This window comes from Trichomonas vaginalis, chromosome VI (genome assembly GCF_026262505.1).
Source record: "Trichomonas vaginalis G3 chromosome VI, whole genome shotgun sequence".
Lineage (NCBI taxonomy): Eukaryota > Parabasalia > Trichomonadida > Trichomonadidae > Trichomonas > Trichomonas vaginalis.
Genome location: NC_067208.1, coordinates 19,219,398 through 19,238,517, shown reverse-complemented (window position 1 = coordinate 19,238,517; position 19,120 = coordinate 19,219,398). Strand labels below are relative to the sequence as shown.

The 19,120-nt window shown below is 31.1% G+C and overlaps 7 protein-coding genes and 1 pseudogene across 8 annotated transcripts, besides 6 other annotated features; 6 read left to right on the top strand and 2 right to left on the bottom strand.

Moving 5' to 3' along the window:
- Nucleotides 1–599: 599 nt before the first annotated feature.
- Nucleotides 600–640: a mobile genetic element.
- Nucleotides 641–1,291: 651 nt separating this feature from the next.
- Nucleotides 1,292–1,332: a mobile genetic element.
- Nucleotides 1,333–2,254: 922 nt separating this feature from the next.
- Nucleotides 2,255–4,161: a mobile genetic element.
- Nucleotides 2,976–3,049: a mobile genetic element.
- Nucleotides 3,380–3,640: a mobile genetic element.
- An 11-nt stretch (nucleotides 4,162–4,172) lies between the features above and the next one.
- TVAGG3_0892360 (P-loop containing nucleoside triphosphate hydrolases family) lies at nucleotides 4,173–7,862 on the top strand (the record flags this gene model as incomplete). The annotated part of the gene is made up of 1 exon (XM_001316100.2): nucleotides 4,173–7,862. The coding sequence occupies one exon, from the start codon at nucleotides 4,173–4,175 to the stop codon at nucleotides 7,860–7,862; it is 3,690 nt and encodes a 1,229-aa protein (XP_001316135.2).
- A 330-nt stretch (nucleotides 7,863–8,192) lies between these two features.
- TVAGG3_0892350 (uncharacterized protein) lies at nucleotides 8,193–8,957 on the top strand (the record flags this gene model as incomplete). Its single annotated transcript, XM_001316101.2, has 1 exon — nucleotides 8,193–8,957. One exon carries the CDS (start codon nucleotides 8,193–8,195, stop codon nucleotides 8,955–8,957), a length of 765 nt encoding a protein of 254 aa, XP_001316136.2.
- Nucleotides 8,958–12,945: 3,988 nt separating this feature from the next.
- TVAGG3_0892340 (uncharacterized protein) lies at nucleotides 12,946–13,308 on the top strand (the record flags this gene model as incomplete). Its single annotated transcript, XM_001316102.1, has 1 exon — nucleotides 12,946–13,308. One exon carries the CDS (start codon nucleotides 12,946–12,948, stop codon nucleotides 13,306–13,308), a length of 363 nt encoding a protein of 120 aa, XP_001316137.1.
- Nucleotides 13,309–13,569: 261 nt separating this feature from the next.
- TVAGG3_0892330 lies at nucleotides 13,570–14,415 on the bottom strand (annotated as a pseudogene). Its single transcript has one exon. A coding segment is annotated over exon 1 (846 nt).
- A 453-nt stretch (nucleotides 14,416–14,868) lies between these two features.
- Nucleotides 14,869–19,120: part of a mobile genetic element that runs on past the window's edge.
- TVAGG3_0892320 (uncharacterized protein) lies at nucleotides 16,164–17,123 on the bottom strand (the record flags this gene model as incomplete). The annotated part of the gene is made up of 1 exon (XM_051250903.1): nucleotides 16,164–17,123. One exon carries the CDS (start codon nucleotides 17,121–17,123, stop codon nucleotides 16,164–16,166), a length of 960 nt encoding a protein of 319 aa, XP_051086378.1.
- Nucleotides 17,141–17,542, top strand: TVAGG3_0892310 (uncharacterized protein; the record flags this gene model as incomplete). The annotated part of the gene is made up of 1 exon (XM_051250902.1): nucleotides 17,141–17,542. The coding sequence occupies one exon, from the start codon at nucleotides 17,141–17,143 to the stop codon at nucleotides 17,540–17,542; it is 402 nt and encodes a 133-aa protein (XP_051086377.1).
- TVAGG3_0892300 (phage tail repeat-like family) lies at nucleotides 17,734–18,318 on the top strand (the record flags this gene model as incomplete). The annotated part of the gene is made up of 1 exon (XM_051250901.1): nucleotides 17,734–18,318. One exon carries the CDS (start codon nucleotides 17,734–17,736, stop codon nucleotides 18,316–18,318), a length of 585 nt encoding a protein of 194 aa, XP_051086376.1.
- TVAGG3_0892290 (uncharacterized protein) lies at nucleotides 18,363–19,067 on the top strand (the record flags this gene model as incomplete). Its single annotated transcript, XM_051250900.1, has 1 exon — nucleotides 18,363–19,067. The coding sequence occupies one exon, from the start codon at nucleotides 18,363–18,365 to the stop codon at nucleotides 19,065–19,067; it is 705 nt and encodes a 234-aa protein (XP_051086375.1).

The following is a 19,120-nucleotide window of genomic DNA, read 5'->3' as shown; positions in this document are numbered from 1 at the left end:
TCTTTTGATAGTGGAATTGTACTATCTAGCTTTATATGTGTACACAAACTAATGAAATGATTGCAATTTATAAAACCTTCTTTATTTCATTGATAAAATCATAGTATTATAAACACAATATTAATTTGATTGTTATTTGCATTCGAACTTTAAAAATTTTTAAAATTCAAGATTCTCTAAACTTCAATGATTGAACTTAGTGGATATTTTCTCTTGTTTCTTATTGTTGTTTTCCCTAGTAGAAAGAGTTTTTGTATTAAAACATTAAAAAATTGATTTCTTACAATAACTAGATAAAATCCAATAATAGAACCTTTGTATCATAATTTCAAAATGACAATGTATTTTTTGCTATCTTTATGATACTGTATATGAATTCATAACATTTCTGGAAGATTTTATAAATTCATATATTTATTTTCATTATAAATATCTCATTTAGTGTATAGTTTTCTTTAGTATCAAAATTTTTCATATTGAAGAACCTAAACTCAGAAAGAAGTTAAGTAGCTATAGAATAAATACACTCACAAATTTGAATGCAGAAATATGACTTCATTTTTTACATGTGTTTTAGGGAGAACAAATCTATTTTCAGGTGTTTCATATTAAGTTCTGTCAAAATGTAAGCTATTGAATTTTTTGAGAGGGAAAAAATCGTCGAGGAAGTAAAAAGTGATGCTTTAGGAAATATTATTAGAAATATGATAATAAATATATTTGGAAAAAATATGTTTTTTTCAAAAATTGAAATGTTCATAGAATATTTTGAAATATGTAGGGAATTGAATTCGGTAATATATGATAAACAGGATTTTTAAATTTCAAGGAAAAATAGCTTTTGTGAATACTTTTGAGAACTCTTCTCAAAGATCATGATTCAAATATATTAAGGAGCCAAAATATTAGAGATGAGTTCACAATCAAAATTTTCTCACTTTTCTTCCAAATTGACATCCTTACTCACTACTTTCAAGTTTTTCATACATATATCTTACCCATTCATTTGGAATACGAGGTCTCGAGTTTTCGTTCATTTTTTTTACTTTACAAAACTGTTTATTTTTCAGAATTTTTAAATTTGAAAAAATCCATTCTATATCTGATAAATAATATATTATTTTTCAATCAAAATATTTTGATTATCATCTCAAAAGTGTTCTCAAAACCTAGTTTTTCTTATTTTGGATAATCTTAATATTTATATTATTATAAACTAATTGAACACCATATGTTTTTGTATACTTTTACAAAAAAATTGATAGATTTGTGATACTTCCCCCGACGATAGAATTGAATAGCTTACATTTTGACAGAACTTAATATGGAACACAGGGAATTATTTGACTTTGCAATAAGAGAGGTCAAAGAGAATGCTCTTGATCCAGATAGTTATAAAAATATCCAACAATTATTCACAGATGCTATAAATGATAAAAATGACTATCATTCTGCGGTTTCAACTGCGTTTTCAATCTGCAAATCCGCATTAGGCATATTTTCGATGTACCTAGAGCTGATATCACCTTCACTCCATTCTTCTCTAAGATTTGCTAAGTTTAGCGATCTAATTAATCTACTTGAAGAGTTAGGAATTTATAATGAAAAAGAATGCGTAGAAAAAATGCAACTTCTAAATGTTGAAACAGATGAATTTGGTATCCCCATATTTGCAGATAAACTGCATTACGATGATTATCATTTAGAAATAACAAGCTTTATAACTCAAATAATCTAATAATCATCGAAATGAAAGTTTTCGAAAAGCGATATATTCATTATATTCATTTGCTTAAATGATACTGAATTTTTGAACCTTTATGATGCATTATAAAACATAAAAAATGATAACTTTATTATCTATTTTTTATAATACCTTTGTTTAAAAAACTGATTTGATAGTTGTCTGATATTTCCTATAAAAACAAAAATTTGAGATATAAAATATACTAATCAGTTCAAATCATTTTCATTGAAATTGAGACCTAAAAACACGAAGTAATGAGTATTTCGATATACATCAATTTCTCAAAAAAATCCATTATTGAATAATTGAATTTGATAATATACAATTAAACATTCAATGATGTTAAAATAATTATGAAAGTCGTTTACGACTGTTCAGCTAATTTTGATGAATAAAATTATTTTCAATTATTTTTTTCAGATAATCAATCTAATAATTGAATATAGTGTATTGAGAACTTGTTGGTCACTTCATTTTTCTTCATTATATTTAGAATAAGTTACAATCTATGGCAGTCCCAACGGGAACCGCGGTAATTTACCGAGGTTTCCGCACACCGGTTCCTTTTTTTAGGAATTTTTTAGATTAAAAAATATGCTTTGTAAATCATTTTTTGTAAATCGGCAAAAATTTGGAAATATTCTGACGACAATAAATCTGGGAATAGTATTTGAAATACGAGAACAACTTATTTAAAAGTGTTTCGCTCGATTTTGTATAATTTCAAATTTTCGCATATAGCTTTCCGTGAATTACCGTGATTTTACCGCCACATCAATAGTTTACGACACTTTTTCCGTAAATTGAGTAGTTTACTGCACTTTTTCCGTAAAATTGAGTTACGGGAATCCGTAAGATTACCGTACCTCACTTCTAGTTGAAAATAGCATTAGTATATAATAAATAGATATATTATTCATATTTTTGATTTTGAATTACGGAAAAAGTGAGTTCAGAACTTCCAATTATTATTTGATTAATTATGTTAAAAATACTATAAGGAATTAAAATACATAATGTTGAAATTTGAATTACGGAAAAAGTGAGGGTGAAAGTGAAGTGAAAAAGTAAGATATTTTTTGTTGAAATAATCATAGTTGTACAATTTTGAAACTATATGTAAAGCTATAAATTGAATAAATTCAAAAACAAAAATTGTTTATTCTTATTAATAAATTTATATTAATCAATATTTGAACAACCCGTAATTAAAATTGAATTCCTCTTAAAATTTAATCCATACGTTAATTTTTAATTTGCTCGGCGAATGCCGAGCTTCCCTACTTCTCTTGTCATTCCTTCAAAAACTCTAATCTCATCGCACTTACAAACATCATGATTTGATGTATTGTCGAGAAATCTTAGACTTGTTTGTCATTTGATTATAGCATTTGAAAGTCATCTCGAAAATCGATTAACAAGACAATTTCCCAAACATCTACATACAAGTAGATGATGGTAAACCCATTAGAGTTGTTTTGCTATGATTCCTCCAATCTTATGATGAGAAAAATCATATCAAAACAGCTCTAATCGAACATTCTACACAGCTTAGCATCCAGCTAGTTCCAAGTAATGCGATTACAACATCAACGGCCAAAGCCTTTCAGAGTCCTTTAATCATTTCTTCTCATCTCAATGTGAAGTGGCCCCAAACGAACTACAAGCTGACGTTACAACGCATTACAACCCGGTTAATACGAGCATATACATTAGAGCTGCTTTGTTATGATCTCCCTCATCAATTGATGAGAGATCTCATTATGAAGCAGCTCCAATCGAACTAAAAACCTACATACAAATGAGTGAAAACAAATTCATTAGAGTTGTTTTGCTTTGATTTCTCTCATCAGAAGATGAGAGATACCAGAACAAAACAACTCTAATCAAACTTTCTACACAACTCAGCACAGTATCAATGCAAAGTAATGCGTTTGTATCGTTAACAAGCAAAGTTGTTTCGGGTCCTTCCATTTTGGAAGAATTCGGAACAACTTTGCGAATTGATAGTGTAAACCCATATACATGAAAGCGTGCATGCATAAAGACAGGTATTGTCAGCAATGACTACCTGCCCAGCTATGTGTGATCAGAGAATTACCATCTCAGGCTTTTTGAGAACGTTTCAGCCAGGACCCTCGTATGTTGACTGTGAGAAAGGCATCCTTTATCTGAAATAGATGCTTTTCCAACAATCAAATTCGAAGATCTTCGACTTTGTTGTAAAAAGAGAAGGAGAAGGAAAGAAGAGGAAGGAGAGGAAGAAGGAAAGTAAAAGAAGAAGAAGAAAAAAGAAGGACATATTAAATATAATGCGCACTTAATAGTGCCGAGGCGGCGGAGCCGCCGAGGCGCGATTTTTTTGACCCTATATTACCGCACGGCAATGTTTTTCTCGATTTTGTACAGCCCTATTACAATCTAAATGAGTGAAGAAAATATAATACCAAGAGTGCATTTATCAGAGATTGAATTATCAAACTCATTTATAAAAGATACTCTTGAAGAGAAAAATCCTGAATGGTTAGAATCAAATGAATATGGCGATCCAATAATGAAATCAGTTGAAGGTCTAATTGAAAGCGAAGAAATAACCATTGCAAGAAATGGGATAATTGCAGCAGTAACAAATGATTTCATTACGATTTCAGTTAGTCCTAAAAATACATTTCAATTAAAAAATTCAGTGAATGTTGCAATAAGAATTCTAGGATCAATAGGAGATCATGATGCAATTGATTGCATACTTTCAAAGGTATCAAAAGATTTGATATCTCATAATAAAGTCATTGTTTCACCTGCTCATATTGTACATGCTTTCTGTACAATTAAAGGTAAAGTATCAATTGTAAGTGGCTTTGTAGAAAAAGCAAACTCATACATTGCAATTAACAAAGAATCAAATTTATTTTATGCATTAATTCATTCTTTTGTTTTCGGAAATGAATACATAATATCAGATGGAGATGTACACAAATATCAAACATATGAAGAAACAACAATGATCAACTCATTACTCATTAGATACTCAATTTTCTATGATAGTGATGTTAAAGATAACAGACCAATGCGAATAGCATCATCGATGTATCAGGAAATTCCAATCATTAATGATTTAATAAATATGGGAGTTATTTCAAGCTTAGGAATCCCAATTGCCGATATTGTATCTACTTTCAACAGTCTTGAAGTTGCAACAAAGAATGACAAGGCGATTGCATTATATTTTGATAATATGGATAATATAGTTGCATATAGAAATCTCGATAACATTTCAAGAATAATATCCAATATAGATGGAACAAACGCAGTCAAATTTTCTAAAATAGGCTTATTTATCTTGCATGGAGCCCAGAAAAAGATTGATCAGGCAGAAAATGCAATTATGAAAAGTTTATCATCAGGTGTTCAAAAAGAAATTACAACATACTCCGTTGATCTGCTTTCAAAAGTTTGTGAATATCTAACGGAAACATTTAAAGCAAGATTATCATCAATTCCAATAAATTTTAATGATCCGATTGAAACCATGAAATTTATCACCAATATACTCTATAAAAAACCTCCGAATGATACACAATTATCATTTGCGAATTCAGCAATATTTGGTTCTAAATTTGATACTGATAATCAATCAAGAATATATTTCCTTACAACACCACCTGGTTCTGGAAAAACAGCATGTGAAATTCTTCCTGCAGTTCATGAAAGATTCAGAAATTTGGATTCTAAAATTGGTGAAGAAAGAGGGATTACAATTATTTCTACTTCATTAGTTCAGGTTTCGGCTCAAATCGCAACAAATGCTAGTAAGATCATGTATGGCAAGGAAAAATGGATACGTATAAAACGCCTTGACGGTGGTATTAAAGAAGAGTCCAAAAATGATTATCATCAAAATCTCCTATTTAGGAAAAATGCATTCAAAGAAAGTATCGTTGACAGTAAATGGCTATACGATAATATAATAGGAAATCATGATATCCAACAAATTATAAAAGAGATTATGGAAAAATTCCATATAGGAGATAATTCTCAGATTGAAAATGAAATTAAATCATTTTTTGAAGACGAGAAACTCTTCAAGAAAAATGTAATCAGCAATATATTTGATGGATTTAACTCACAAGGAAAGAATATTGCAGATTGTATTGTTGGCACATATGAAATGGTTGTTTCTGCGTTATCATATTCTTTAATGATAGGGAATTCACATGAGTTAATTAAGAAAATCAAATATATTGTGATCGATGAATGGGATACCATTTTTAGAGTTACAACGATGAATGATGAAAAGAAAACTCTAATACAAACAATGAATCAGAGATTTTCAACATCTTATGCATTAATTGCGCTTGCAATTTTAATCATGAGAGTGAATCCATCCACAAAATTAATACTTGCATCTGGAACTGGATCAGACATGCTTTCACAATGTGAAAAAAATTATGAGGCAGATGTCCAATCAAATATGCTTGAACCTTTACTGCGTCCTATTTTTTCCTTTGGAGAATATGAATCGATTTTAAAAAAGATCGAAGAATTGTCAAACAATTCCAACAACGAAAACGCAAAATTGACAAAAAACATTTTGATCAATAAAATCAAAAAAATTGAAAATATTATGGCTGAGAAGATTTCGAGGGTAATTAAAATTTCTCCAGATAATATTTGGGGAACACGAAAATTATCATCGATTCCATGTTCCACTCTTAGGTCAGTCACCCAAATTCATTCTACATCAAACTTTTTATTTTGTGAAAGGTGTATTAATGATGGTATTATTAGAGCATCATATGCAATGAAATCATCAAATACAAATGATCATGTTCTGAATACAATTATGCATTTGTGTTCAATGCTTTTGATTGATATGAATATTGCCAAAACAATTAAGAATCTCAAGCAAAATCCATCAATGAATTCATGGACATTCCTTATTTCAACCATTATATGTATTCTCACTAGACGAGCTCCTGCTATCAGCAACAAAATTACATTAATCTTTGTTCAGAAAAAAGAACTTCATATTGGAATGTTAATTTTAATTGGGATTATAATTCTCATTCTTGGAAAATACAATAAATTTGATTATGATGCGTACTCAATTAGAGCACCTCCAAATGATGATTTTTTGGATACAATTGCAGCAATTTCTTCAAAACCAATAAAAACTATTTCAAAATACGCATCAATTGCTTCCCAAAACAAAATTTATTCAATCAATCATATTATTGATAAATGCAGTATTACAAAAGAAGATTATGTAAAGATTAAGTTAATAACGAGTATTGATGAAGTTGATTTTGTTGCTTATGCGATTACCATTGATCTATTAAAAGCTTTCTTCGAAATCGATCATATTTGGAATGTTTGCGAATTGTCTATCAAAAATGGAATCATTTCTGTTACACGTGAAACGACAAGCCAGAGCAATATGAATAATTATATTGCTAACAGAGATGTAAAACGTTTTCCACTGATTGCTATTTGCACTTCAAAACTTGGTGAAGGTGTCGATTTATCTAATGTAGGACCTGCTTTTGTGTTGGCACAAAACCAGTCTTACAATGCACCATCAAGCAGAGATTGTGAACAATGGATTGGAAGAGGATTCAGAAATTCTTATCTTTCTCTTGGTTGTCCAATTAATCAACCTTACTATGATGACCATAGGAATTTTTGTGCAGACAATCAAAATAAATTTATAATTTCCCACACTGCAGTTTATAATGGCTTCCTTTCAACTCAAATTGCAAGGAGAATAGTATCAATTGATGCCTTTTCTCAAATTATTAAAAAGGATAATAATCAATTCAATTTAGTTGATTTTCTTCCAAAAGCATTTTCTAATATGACAATTTCCTATTATTCTCCAATTATATTAGAAAATCTTCAAAATATTGATGGATCTCCTTTGCTGGAATCGATAAAATCTGCAATTGAAATGCTTACAATTCCAGCAAAGATGGTAATTAGGAAAACAAACATGTTTAGCTTGAACTTGAGAGATATTACTCAGAATGTACCAGATTTAATTGCGACGGATACATTAAACATTTCATGTAATGTCTGGCCAATTATTATATCATCAATGTTTATGGCACTTGTATGAAGCTGCCAATTCGAAGAAATTAAACAATTTCCTTTGATTCAGCTTACAAAATCAATTGCAGAGAGTATGATGATGATTGCACCTATTTCAATCATAAATGATATCAATATGAATGATCTTTGGAAATCAATTTTGGATTGCATCAAAACTCTTGATATTGAATCTGCAACAAAGCAATTATCGCAATTATCATTAAGCTTTCCAGATATATTAAATTATAGATCTGTATCCGATTTTTGTTATAAAATTGGATTCGAAATAGCCGAATTTAAAGGAGTCGCAACATTGTATTTTATATTAATAGTTGGGTCTTTAACTTCAAATATTAATATGGATGCATTCGGACCAACTCCAGAAGGATTCACATATCAAGAAGAATTGCCATTTATCATTGATAGCAGAATATCAATGAAGTATGCAAAAAATGTCATGAATATTTTTGACTTAATAGTAACAATGGGATTTGGAGTTAATTTGAAAAATATAGGAATAACAAATCGCCAAAATTCAAGATATTACAAAGCATATGAAGCAAGCAGTATTCGTATTTCTCCATGTAATTGCATGCCATCTATGTTTTACATGTGCAAAGAGTTCAATCCATTCATGATGAAAATCGGACCAAATAATCAGGTGATTATGAATTACGAAAAAGAAGAAGATGTTTTCAGATGCTTTGAATCATGCTGCAATGCAATATTATCTTTAAGCAAGGAAGATGTTACAATGTTCCAACATTATGACAATAATGTGGAAGGAGCGGTATACAAAACTCGATTTAATAATATCTTTGAGCTTTTAATCAAGAGAACTAAATCAATGCATGATCCAAGGTTAGAGTTATTTAGTATTGGGATGAGTAAGTTATGTGAAATCTTTCAATCAATTAAGGCTCATGCCGATAATTTGTCTGACAACATGTCTCCGTTTTTATCACTTATTAACGGTTTTTGTTCGAATTTGTTACCTCAGTTTTCCAGAGATAATAATGATGATGATTCAATTGCAGAAAATTTCTCCAAATTCATTGAAAAAACTCTTGATAATATTGGCGTTATTGATTATGATGCTTCTATTATAATTTCAAAAATTTGAATAATAACGTTATTTTAATAAAATGATTTATTATTTTTTTTAAACAGCAATATTATTATTATTTATTTCTAAAAAAAGTGGTATGGTTACTAACAATATACTCGCTAAATGGCAAAATTAACATTAGTCTTTTCATGTTGATTCTATAAAGTTTTTTTTAATATTTAGATGTTTACATTAAGAGTACACATCTACCGATATGAAATTAGTTCAAATTTCTGACATTGGGCGTGAATCAACATTAAAAATTACCTTAGACTGCAGAATTTAAGGCTGTGTCATACGGCTGTAAATGAACTCATAATATAGTCATAAATATTCTTTTTATTTCTTTCTAAAAAATTATATGTCTAAGCTGATCTGCAGCATATTTAATCGAATCATGTTGATTAGAGATCGTTATTACAACTCTGGAGTGGTTATTTATTAATGTTTCCAAAGTAGTAGTAAAGTCGCAAGGAAACAATTCTTTTTCAATCAATACAATTAGTTTTGGGCAAAGTAATCTATAAAATAAGAATTGTGGTGAATGTAAATTTTTCATAATAATGTGAAACAGATTCAAAGCATGACAATTTTTAGGAAAATCCTGAGATAGCATCTGAAGTAGATAAGAAAAATAGTTATTATTGTTAAAATAATTGCTTAACTCCGTGTTAATGATGTTATAATTAGCATTTCAAGAAATATTGGCATCAAATTTTGATATGATCCATCTAAAAAATTCATCTATCAAATCGACATAATCATCTTCAAGATTAGTAACTATTTGGTTTTTTATTATATTGATTTGAAAATGTTTATACTTGTTGATAATGCATGAATATTTCAAAACTTTTGTTTCATCAGCATTTATTGAATCTGCATACCACAACCAATAATATAATGGGATTGTTGCTTCATTAAATAAAATAATAGAGTCTTTATTTAGTTGAATAAATCCATATTGATAAGGGTGAAAATTGATTGATTTTGAATTTGTAAAATAGAATGCAAAAATGATTCATTTTTGAAAAACTGTCTACTTAAGAATTCTATATGCTTTTCAAGAATTAAGTCATTTGATTCCATTAGCATATCCCCATTTTTGGAAAGAGTCTCTAAAATTTTCAAACAGTAATTTGTGTCAAAAGTTACTTCGTGATGATGATCATTAATGTAGTTAAAGATGTTGACAAAAATCATTTCTAATATCTTCATATTGCGATCATTGACGTTAATGCCAATGAGAGATTCATCAATTGTAAATGGAACTGAAACAAATTTGGAATATTTGGAAATTACAAAATACAAATCGATGTCATCTCCACTCATTTTCCTGCATAATAATTTAATTATGTTTCCTGCAATTAAAGAAAATCTATGGTCATTGAATGTCAGAGACATTTAAAAATAATGAAATGAATATCATTCAATATTAGGTGAAGATTTTTTTTAAAAATATTCATTAAGTTTATACTAATATTTATAAATATTATATTAAGTTTTGAATAGTTAAGAATATTTGTGTTCACTTCATTTTTCAAAGAATGAACTATAAATACTGCTCAGATGATTTTGACAAATCATTTATTGATGATAAATCTATTCCAAATAAATGCAAAAAAAGTATCCCGTTTAATAGCATTATATCAGAAGCATACCAAATTGCAATGAATTGTAACATAGAATACACGAATGTTAACTATGAAAGAGGGATCAGTTTGTGCTACAAATATATAAGTGAATTCCATGAACCACTTTCCATACTAATTGCAGCTGTTCATCAATATGTGCATATATACAATAAAAGTGTTAAATCAATGATAGAAATAGATGATAATTATAGTTTAAATGATGAATTAGAAAACATTGATGAATTCGGAACCACAAGAAAAAATGAGCACTTAGGAATAGGAAGATTTCAATTCATATTTGAAAATGGAAAATTTCATAGCACAGGAAGTTCAGGAATAGTAACAAAAGTTCCCTCTTTTTCTATTTTAAAATCCAGTTCTGGAATAATGGATATTGATGCATCATTACCGGTGTGCTTTAACTCTATTATTTTGACACATATTAGTCCTGAGATGTGGGATGAAGATTTTTTAGAAAATGATGAATCAAAATGTAATCAAAGCTTAATAGAATTTATCTCTAATATCGGAGATATCCAATTACACATTCCTTGGACATTGGCTTTAAGTCAATCAATGAGATCAATGTTCACTCCATTTAACTTTCTTGAACAGATTAACAGTTTTTCAGATAGTACGATATACGGATGCATAATGGCGATTGAAAATGATTACTACAAGTTATGGAATGATTTGTCAATTTCAATTTTTAAAGCATTTGCAAATGCAGAGCTATCAACAAATAGTGAGGAAAATTTAAATAATGAGATAATTATTCGAAATAATAGTTGTGGAGATGGCAATATTGAATCTAAATATTATATTGATTTTCAAGATAGTGTCGAAGCGATCATGGATTTATTATATGAAAGAAATGAATTTTTTGCAATGGAACATCAAATTTCTTCCGCAAATAATGAAGAAATCAAACCTGTATATATCATTGGAATTGATTCATTGAAAACATTTTTCATTGGAGCATTATACGAAAGAATTGATTGCATGATGACGGATAATGCATCGTTTTTCGAATGCTTTGTTCATTCAATTTATTTGAATGACAGCTCAATTTCAATTATTGATGTTGCTAACATGATATTCCATGATATTATCAATACAAGAGGAAAAAAAAAAAAAAAAAAAAAAAAAAAAAAAAAAAAAGGTAGTGGGGCCTCCAGGCACTTCGTGCCCTCTAGCCCTGAAGATGTTTAGTATAACTTTGTCCGGACAAGTAAGGGTCTATCGTCGCTACAGGAAAAGTTACAGGCGTTCCAAGGAAGTATACTTTGAGAAGCCTTCTTCTGGGTCGAAAACATTATATAATGTGTCGCTTTTCACAAATTATATATGTTTTCATGTTTTGTCACTTTTCTGTCACTTTTCAGGAAAAAAACATTTTTATTATTATATATAAATGAATTTTACAAAACCACCGTTACCCTTCTTTGGAAATAAGAGTAAATGTAAAGATATTCTATTGAGAGAACTTAAGAAACTACCGAATGGTCTAACATTTGTAGATTTGTTCGGTGGAAGTTTCTATATATCCCATTTATGTCATACAATATTCCCAGACTCAAAGATTATATGCAATGACTTCGACAACTATATGGACCGTCTCAAACATATACCAGACACAAACAATATATTGAAAGAGTTAAAAGAAAAGATACCTATAGGTAAGATGGAACGTATACCATTAGATAAGAAAAATATTGTGAGAGAGGTTTTGAAAAAAGCAGAATATATAGACTGGGATAGTATATCTGCTAGACTATTATATAGTGGTTCTATAAGAGTTCATGACATTGAAATACTTATGTCAAAAGTTTTATATCTTAACTATACAAATGTTTTCAAAGAGGACATAGAAAAATATATTGAGGGTATAGAGTTTGTGAGATGTCATTGGACAGAGTTGTATGAAAAATATAAAGACAAGGAAAATGTTTTCTTTATAGTGGACCCGCCGTTCTATAACACATGGGATTTTCAATACCAAGTAGACTGGACTTTGAGAGACTCTTTAGAAACTTTAGACGTTTTACATAACCATCCATGCTTTTACTTTACATCCGATAAAAGTGGTTTGGAAACCGTTATGAGATGGTTAGAGGACATACATGACTATGAGTTTAGATATGACAAGATAGAATATGAGAGAGGTCCTATAAACCGGAGAAAGTGTCATAACAAAGAAATTTTACTAGTAAGTAAATGTGGTTTGAAATAGGACTACTTGTTTTAGGTTTTTTCCATTGTGTCATTTATTTATTTGACGTGGCAGAAAGATATAGAGAATATGAAGATGAACCAATGCCTGCAAATGTCCAGTATATGTACTCGTAAGAGATATTTTTATCTAATATTAAATGGACGCACAGAACTTAGCGAATGCACAGCAACCTGGACAACCAAACCCAGAGAATATTCCAAATGAAGTTAGAATACAAACTGCAATGGCAAACTATGGTCAAGTGCCAACAGATGTACAAATGCAAACTGCCATGTCAAATGACGCTGCGTTAGGTTTGCCACCATGGTATGCAAATATGAGATGGAAAGAGTTTTATACAAACCCTGAAGTGGGATATAAACAACTTTATGCAGATGACGCGAACACAGGAGTTGACCCAGAATATGTTTTCTACCAGAGGAGAAACAGAATGTATGAGCTCCAGTTAAAGAATGCTATGGAACTCAACAGGAAACGTAAGAGACTAGGTGGACATTAGATTTTTACATATAGTAAAATGGGTTTCTTCAGTAGTATTGGAAACTTCTTTCGAAATGTTGGAGAGGTATATGGAATGGAATAAAAACCGTAGGAAGAGGAATTTGGAACGGAGTCAAAATATTGGTAAAAGAGTAGGTCAGTTTGTTGGTATTATACTAAGACCCTGAACCAGAAGAGCAAGCCCCTGTTATACAACAGCCTGAACCTGCACCACAGTCTAGTTGGCAACCAAATCCAACACCTCAACCGTATTAAAAAATTATATTTTTACCGTTCGATAGTAGTTGTATATGAAACTAAGTTCTAAGTAAAACGCATGATATAATGGAATTATTCTCTTTCTTCCATCTGTTGTAAACCATACTTGAAAGTCTGAAATACTTCCACTTGGTGGTTCATATAGCTTTGTAGGTTTTTCGTAAAAGTCATTTGCCAAGCATAAAAAGAGTTTTGTGCACCAGAAAATGAAGCATGAACTATAATAGCATCTGAGTCGAAAACATTTTCATATGTTCCATTAGGGTTTTCGACTTCATAAAAGTCCGGGTGTACTGGATATTCTGCAGGCTGATTTAACATCCTCATAAATCTATACCATGCCAAGTTGTTATATTTGTAGAAATATAAACGTTTTCTCCAAGGTCTTCTATTCTATTGATTTTAACAGTTGCATTTTTCCTGTCATATATAATATCGAGATGGTACTCTCCCTCGTCAATGTTATACTGGTTTGCATATTCGATATAGATGTCGTTTATTTTTTCTTGAAAAGCTTGAAGAGTTGTTTCTAAGTTTACAAGCAAATTCACTTGTAAAAGTTTTCCCTGTTCAAATTTCTCATACGTACGTTTTTCTTTGTTATAGTATCGAACTTCAAACCGACCGTAAATGGGAAACCATGTATGGCTTCTGAAATGAACTTCATTCTACGAAAGCCAATAGCTTTTGTGACAGATGGGTCTCTTAACCATCTTAACGGGTAGTCAAAACGATAGCCTTCATGCTTTACGGTCTCTGTCTCAAACTTTTGACCGACATTAGTAAAAAGTTCATCTAATGGTTTAGTTGTAGCAACTCTTGAATTTTCTTTTTCTATTGAAAGCATATTTTATCTAGAATAAAAATGTCAAATGAAACAGCGTCTATGAGAGAAATACAACACAACCGACAACTCATTATACAAGCTCTAAATAAGAACACAACAAACTTTTCAAACTATTCTAAGATATCTGAGTCATTGAAAGAAGGAAACTTAAAACTGACTTTAAACCCAATGACAGATGAGTTTCTGTTTCAAGACAATAAGAACAATACTGTCTGTATAAATCCAACAAAAGGAACTTTAAACGAGAAACCTATAAAAGAACTTCTTTTGAAAGCAGATGTTGGCAACAAAGCTGACAAAGAATATGTAGACGATGCAATAGCAAAAGAAGAAGAAAGAGCTGACAAAGCTTATGCAACAAAAGAACATACTCATCCTGAACTAGCAGACAAAACATATGTTGACAATAAAATGTCAAGTGAAGTGACAAGAGCTGAAAACGAATATTCTAAAAAGACTCATACACATACTATATCTGATATTACAAACTTACAAGAAACCTTAAACAGGAAAAGTGACGTTGGACATACACATACCATTGCAAATATTGCAAACTTACAAGAAACCTTAAACAGGAAAAGTGCCGTTGGACATACACATACCATTGCAAATATGCAAACTTACAAGAAACCTTAAACAGGAAAAGTGACGTTGGACATACACATACATCTTCTGAAATAAAGACCTTAAACGTTAGCCTTGAAAAGAAAGCAGATAAAACATTAGTCAATGAAATATACCAAAGTTTAGTTGGAACAAAAAATATTGAAACTATTGTTGGTGACTTTTCTTTCAATGAAGAAAACAAATATTTTAGATGGCAGTTTGTACATTCCTTAAAAAATGGTATACGGTATAAACTCATTCCGAAAAATAACAATGAAATGTATGTAAGCTATAAAAAGAACGATGGTACACAAGTTAAAGTTCCATTAGAAACAACTGCTACTTAAACTTATATGGAGACGAACAAAAAAATATTTCCGAGTTTATGAAATGACAGATATGACATTGCCTGACCCAGCTCCAGCACCATACTATTATGACTATGGAGATGACAACAGAACACCACATGTAGATGAACAAAAGCTAACATTATATTTAGATTTTTATAGATATAAAAGATATAATGCAATAGAAAAAACGAGAATAGTATACTATTATATAGATGACAGAAACAAATATTATAGTCAAGATTTTACCTACCCTGAAAACATAAGATTATATTATAAAAAATATTCTGACTTAAACCAGAAGAAACCTGAAATAGTTGCACTATATTTTAAGTTCAAAAGAGACAATCCTATAATATCTCATATGTTTGATTTAATGAACCCAGTAGGTTCTATTTATACATCTATGGAAGCAAGAGGTCCTCAAGTAATGTTTGGTGTTGGTGCATGGGAACAAATAGTCGACAGGTTTTTGTATTGTGCAAACTCTTCAAAGGAAACAGGTGGAAGTAAAACGATTTCAGGTGAAAATTTACCTGCACACAGTCACTACATAGATTTAAGTACATCTCAAGCAGGTTGGCATAAGCATAGATATTGGGATTGGTCAGCAATGACAAAAGGTAAAGGATATGATGTTAAAGACGACGTTAAGTTTGCTATAAATTGTTACTGGGATGACACTCAGGGAGAAGGAAACCATACACATTTCGTTTCAGGATATACGCAAACAACGGGACAAAGTAAAGACTACATGCCACCTTACATGACAGTTTACGCATGGTATAGAATTGCTTAGTCGTCATTTTCAACTTCTTTAGCATATTCGTCAGGAGTTGTCTTATATTTGTTAGGAACTGTCTTTGAAAGTATACCACCTTGAACTTTGACAAGTTTGAAACGAGGTCTGGCAATAGTAGTTTTATCTTCTGCTTGCAGTGTGTACATTTTGCCATGTTTGCCTAAAACTTCATAATATTCTCTTGTATACTTTCTTCTATTTTTACGAACACGAATGTGAGTACCTGTCGAGTTCCCATTGTTGTCATAGTCAATAGTATTTTCATATGGGTCGCGTTTAGGTATTTCTATTTTTACTTTGTCACCTTTCTGAAGTTTGAAGCCCGGCATTCTTTCTTGTTTGTCTCTTTTGACTAAATTATTAAATATATAGTCTTTCTCTAAGTCAGGGTTGTTTTTCATTTCTTCGGGGGAGTGGTTTCCCAAACCTTTTTGTTTACGGCTATTGTAAATATTTAAAACTTGTCTCATCTTTGCCATGGAGAAGTGTCTATATTTGTCGTCATATGACATTTCATTTGCTTCACCACCTTGTGGTTGGTTTAAGTCTCTTAACATTTTTATACAACCGTCAATGACACCAAGAGCAGAATGGTTTTGGTCGACAATGAAATATTGGTTTACATTTTTTGAACGCAGATAGTTTTTAATATCGTCTGATTTGAAAGAACTTTCACAGTCAGATGTTAGTTTTGTTGGATGGTATTTGTCAACAAATATTGTCAAAGCTGCTAAGATATCTAAAATATTTTTGGACTGTAATGGTATGGCTTCACAGTATCTTGTGTTTTGACCGACAAATATTAGCCAGTATGGTGGTCCATCTGTTCTAACTCTCGGAATGTTTTCCAAGATATCCATAAACCAAGCATTTGGTGTTGAACTAAAGATTTTTATCATGAGTGCTTTCTTTGTTGCCTTAGAAACATAGGGGTCCTTGTTTGGATTCGTCATTTTTTAACCCATAAGAAATGGGTTTATTTGGCGCGTTAGCAGGAGTTGCATCCAGATTTTTACCCGCAGTGGGAACAATAGCCAGAGGTGTATTTGGAGTTGGAAGGAAGATTTTGAGTACATTAGGTATACTTAAAGAGAAAGCACAACCTATTATACAAACTGTACAGAAAGGTTGGGATGTAGCACGAGATGCAACAAATCTTATTCCAAATCCTGAAACAAGAGGAAAAGTTCAAGGATGGATGGACAATGTAGGAAGACAAGCAGGAAACTATTATAACAAAGCAAATGACTACTATAACCAAGCAGGACACTATATGGACCAAGGTGAAAGATTCTTTAACAGAGGATATAACCATGCACAACAGTGGGTAAACAATAACCAACCTCAACCGCCTCAAACGTGGGGAATGTAAAGTTTTTTACTGAGATGAAATGAACAATACAGCATTGAGACAAATGGGTTCAAGATGGATTTGTCGGCTTCCAGCAGTTACACAACGTGTTTGTCAAGTTCTTCCTATACCTCAGGAAGTTTTAGACCGACTTAAAAAACAACAACAACCAGTTGAAAACAAACCAAACTAAATTTTTTTACTGAGATGAAATGACCGAAGAAGTTGAAACGGTAGATTTGACACCACAAACAAAAAGTTCAGAACCATTGTCAAAACCTGTCAAAGAACTTACAGATGAAGAGAAAAATTCAATAATAGAAAGTGCCAGGTCTGGAAATACAAACCCTAACTATAAAGTCACTTTTCATAAAAATGGAACGGCTAGTATCTCAAAAAAGAAACAGACTCTCACAAATAAAATATTGAAGTCTGAAGGAGCTTTCGAGACAACAGATGGAAAAGTTTACTTCACTGACCAACAGTTCATTATAGAACATCTCATTGACTTAGAGTCGAAATATTCTAAACTTTACAACAAACACAAAAAGTTGAAAGGAAAACAAAAACAAATGGCATATGATATTTATGAAGATGTTGACGACACAACTGTTCCTGCAAGTGAAGTAAAGTCAAAGGAACCGAAAAGTGACGAAAAACCGATAGAAGAAGAGAAACCAAAAACTGAAGATAAACCAAAACCAAAGTTTAGTTTCCAAACTAAACCAAGTCAACCTTCATTAGCTGGTATGGGTTGGCGTCAAAGACTTATGGCAGCAGGCGGTTATGTAAAGTAAAGAAAAAAATATTTTTTTATTTTTATAAAAATGCCCCATATAGAATGGATAGAAAATCTGCTAGAATAAAAGCAGAGTTGCAAAGTTATGGTTGGAGAGTTTCGAAGAAGTTTAAATATAGGAAGGGAAGACCCATAAAAGTCTATGACAAATTGTCTGGTCTTCGCTACGAAATGGATTTGGAAACAGCACGTGCAAATTATCCAAACAGACTAGAGAGGTTAGAAGAAGAACGTCTTATGGACATGCCTTTCGATGTTAGTGAACCTCAAGTTGAAGGACACGACGGCTTTGCCAGATTCTACTGGAAACATGACGAACAATTGCATCCTTTGAGAAGGAAAAAAGGAAAAGGTGAAGACACACATGCTCCCATGGAAAGAACAAGATATGCATATGAAAAGTACCGTGAAGTTAGAAGTCAAATTACATCTGGTCGAACCTTTACAGTAAACTTTGACGAAGGAAAGAACAAAGAAGGCTTCATGGGTGTACTTGCTGCCATACAAGACGGAAATAAGAAAGGACACAATCTCAGATTGACTATAACGGATTTGGATGGTCACATTTACTATGCACATGGCAATGAACAAACAGCCGCAAAACTTCTTGACGCTTTCAAGACTACAAAGAGAGAACAAATGGTTGACTCCGACTCAGACATTTTGAATGCAATTGAAGGAATTGCAAGTGTCAAGTTCGAATGGTACCAACCTAACCCTCAAGCAGTCAGACAACATGTTTGTTAGATGAGAAATATGAAGTAAAAACGTTTTTTAAACCATATATTTTTACATATATT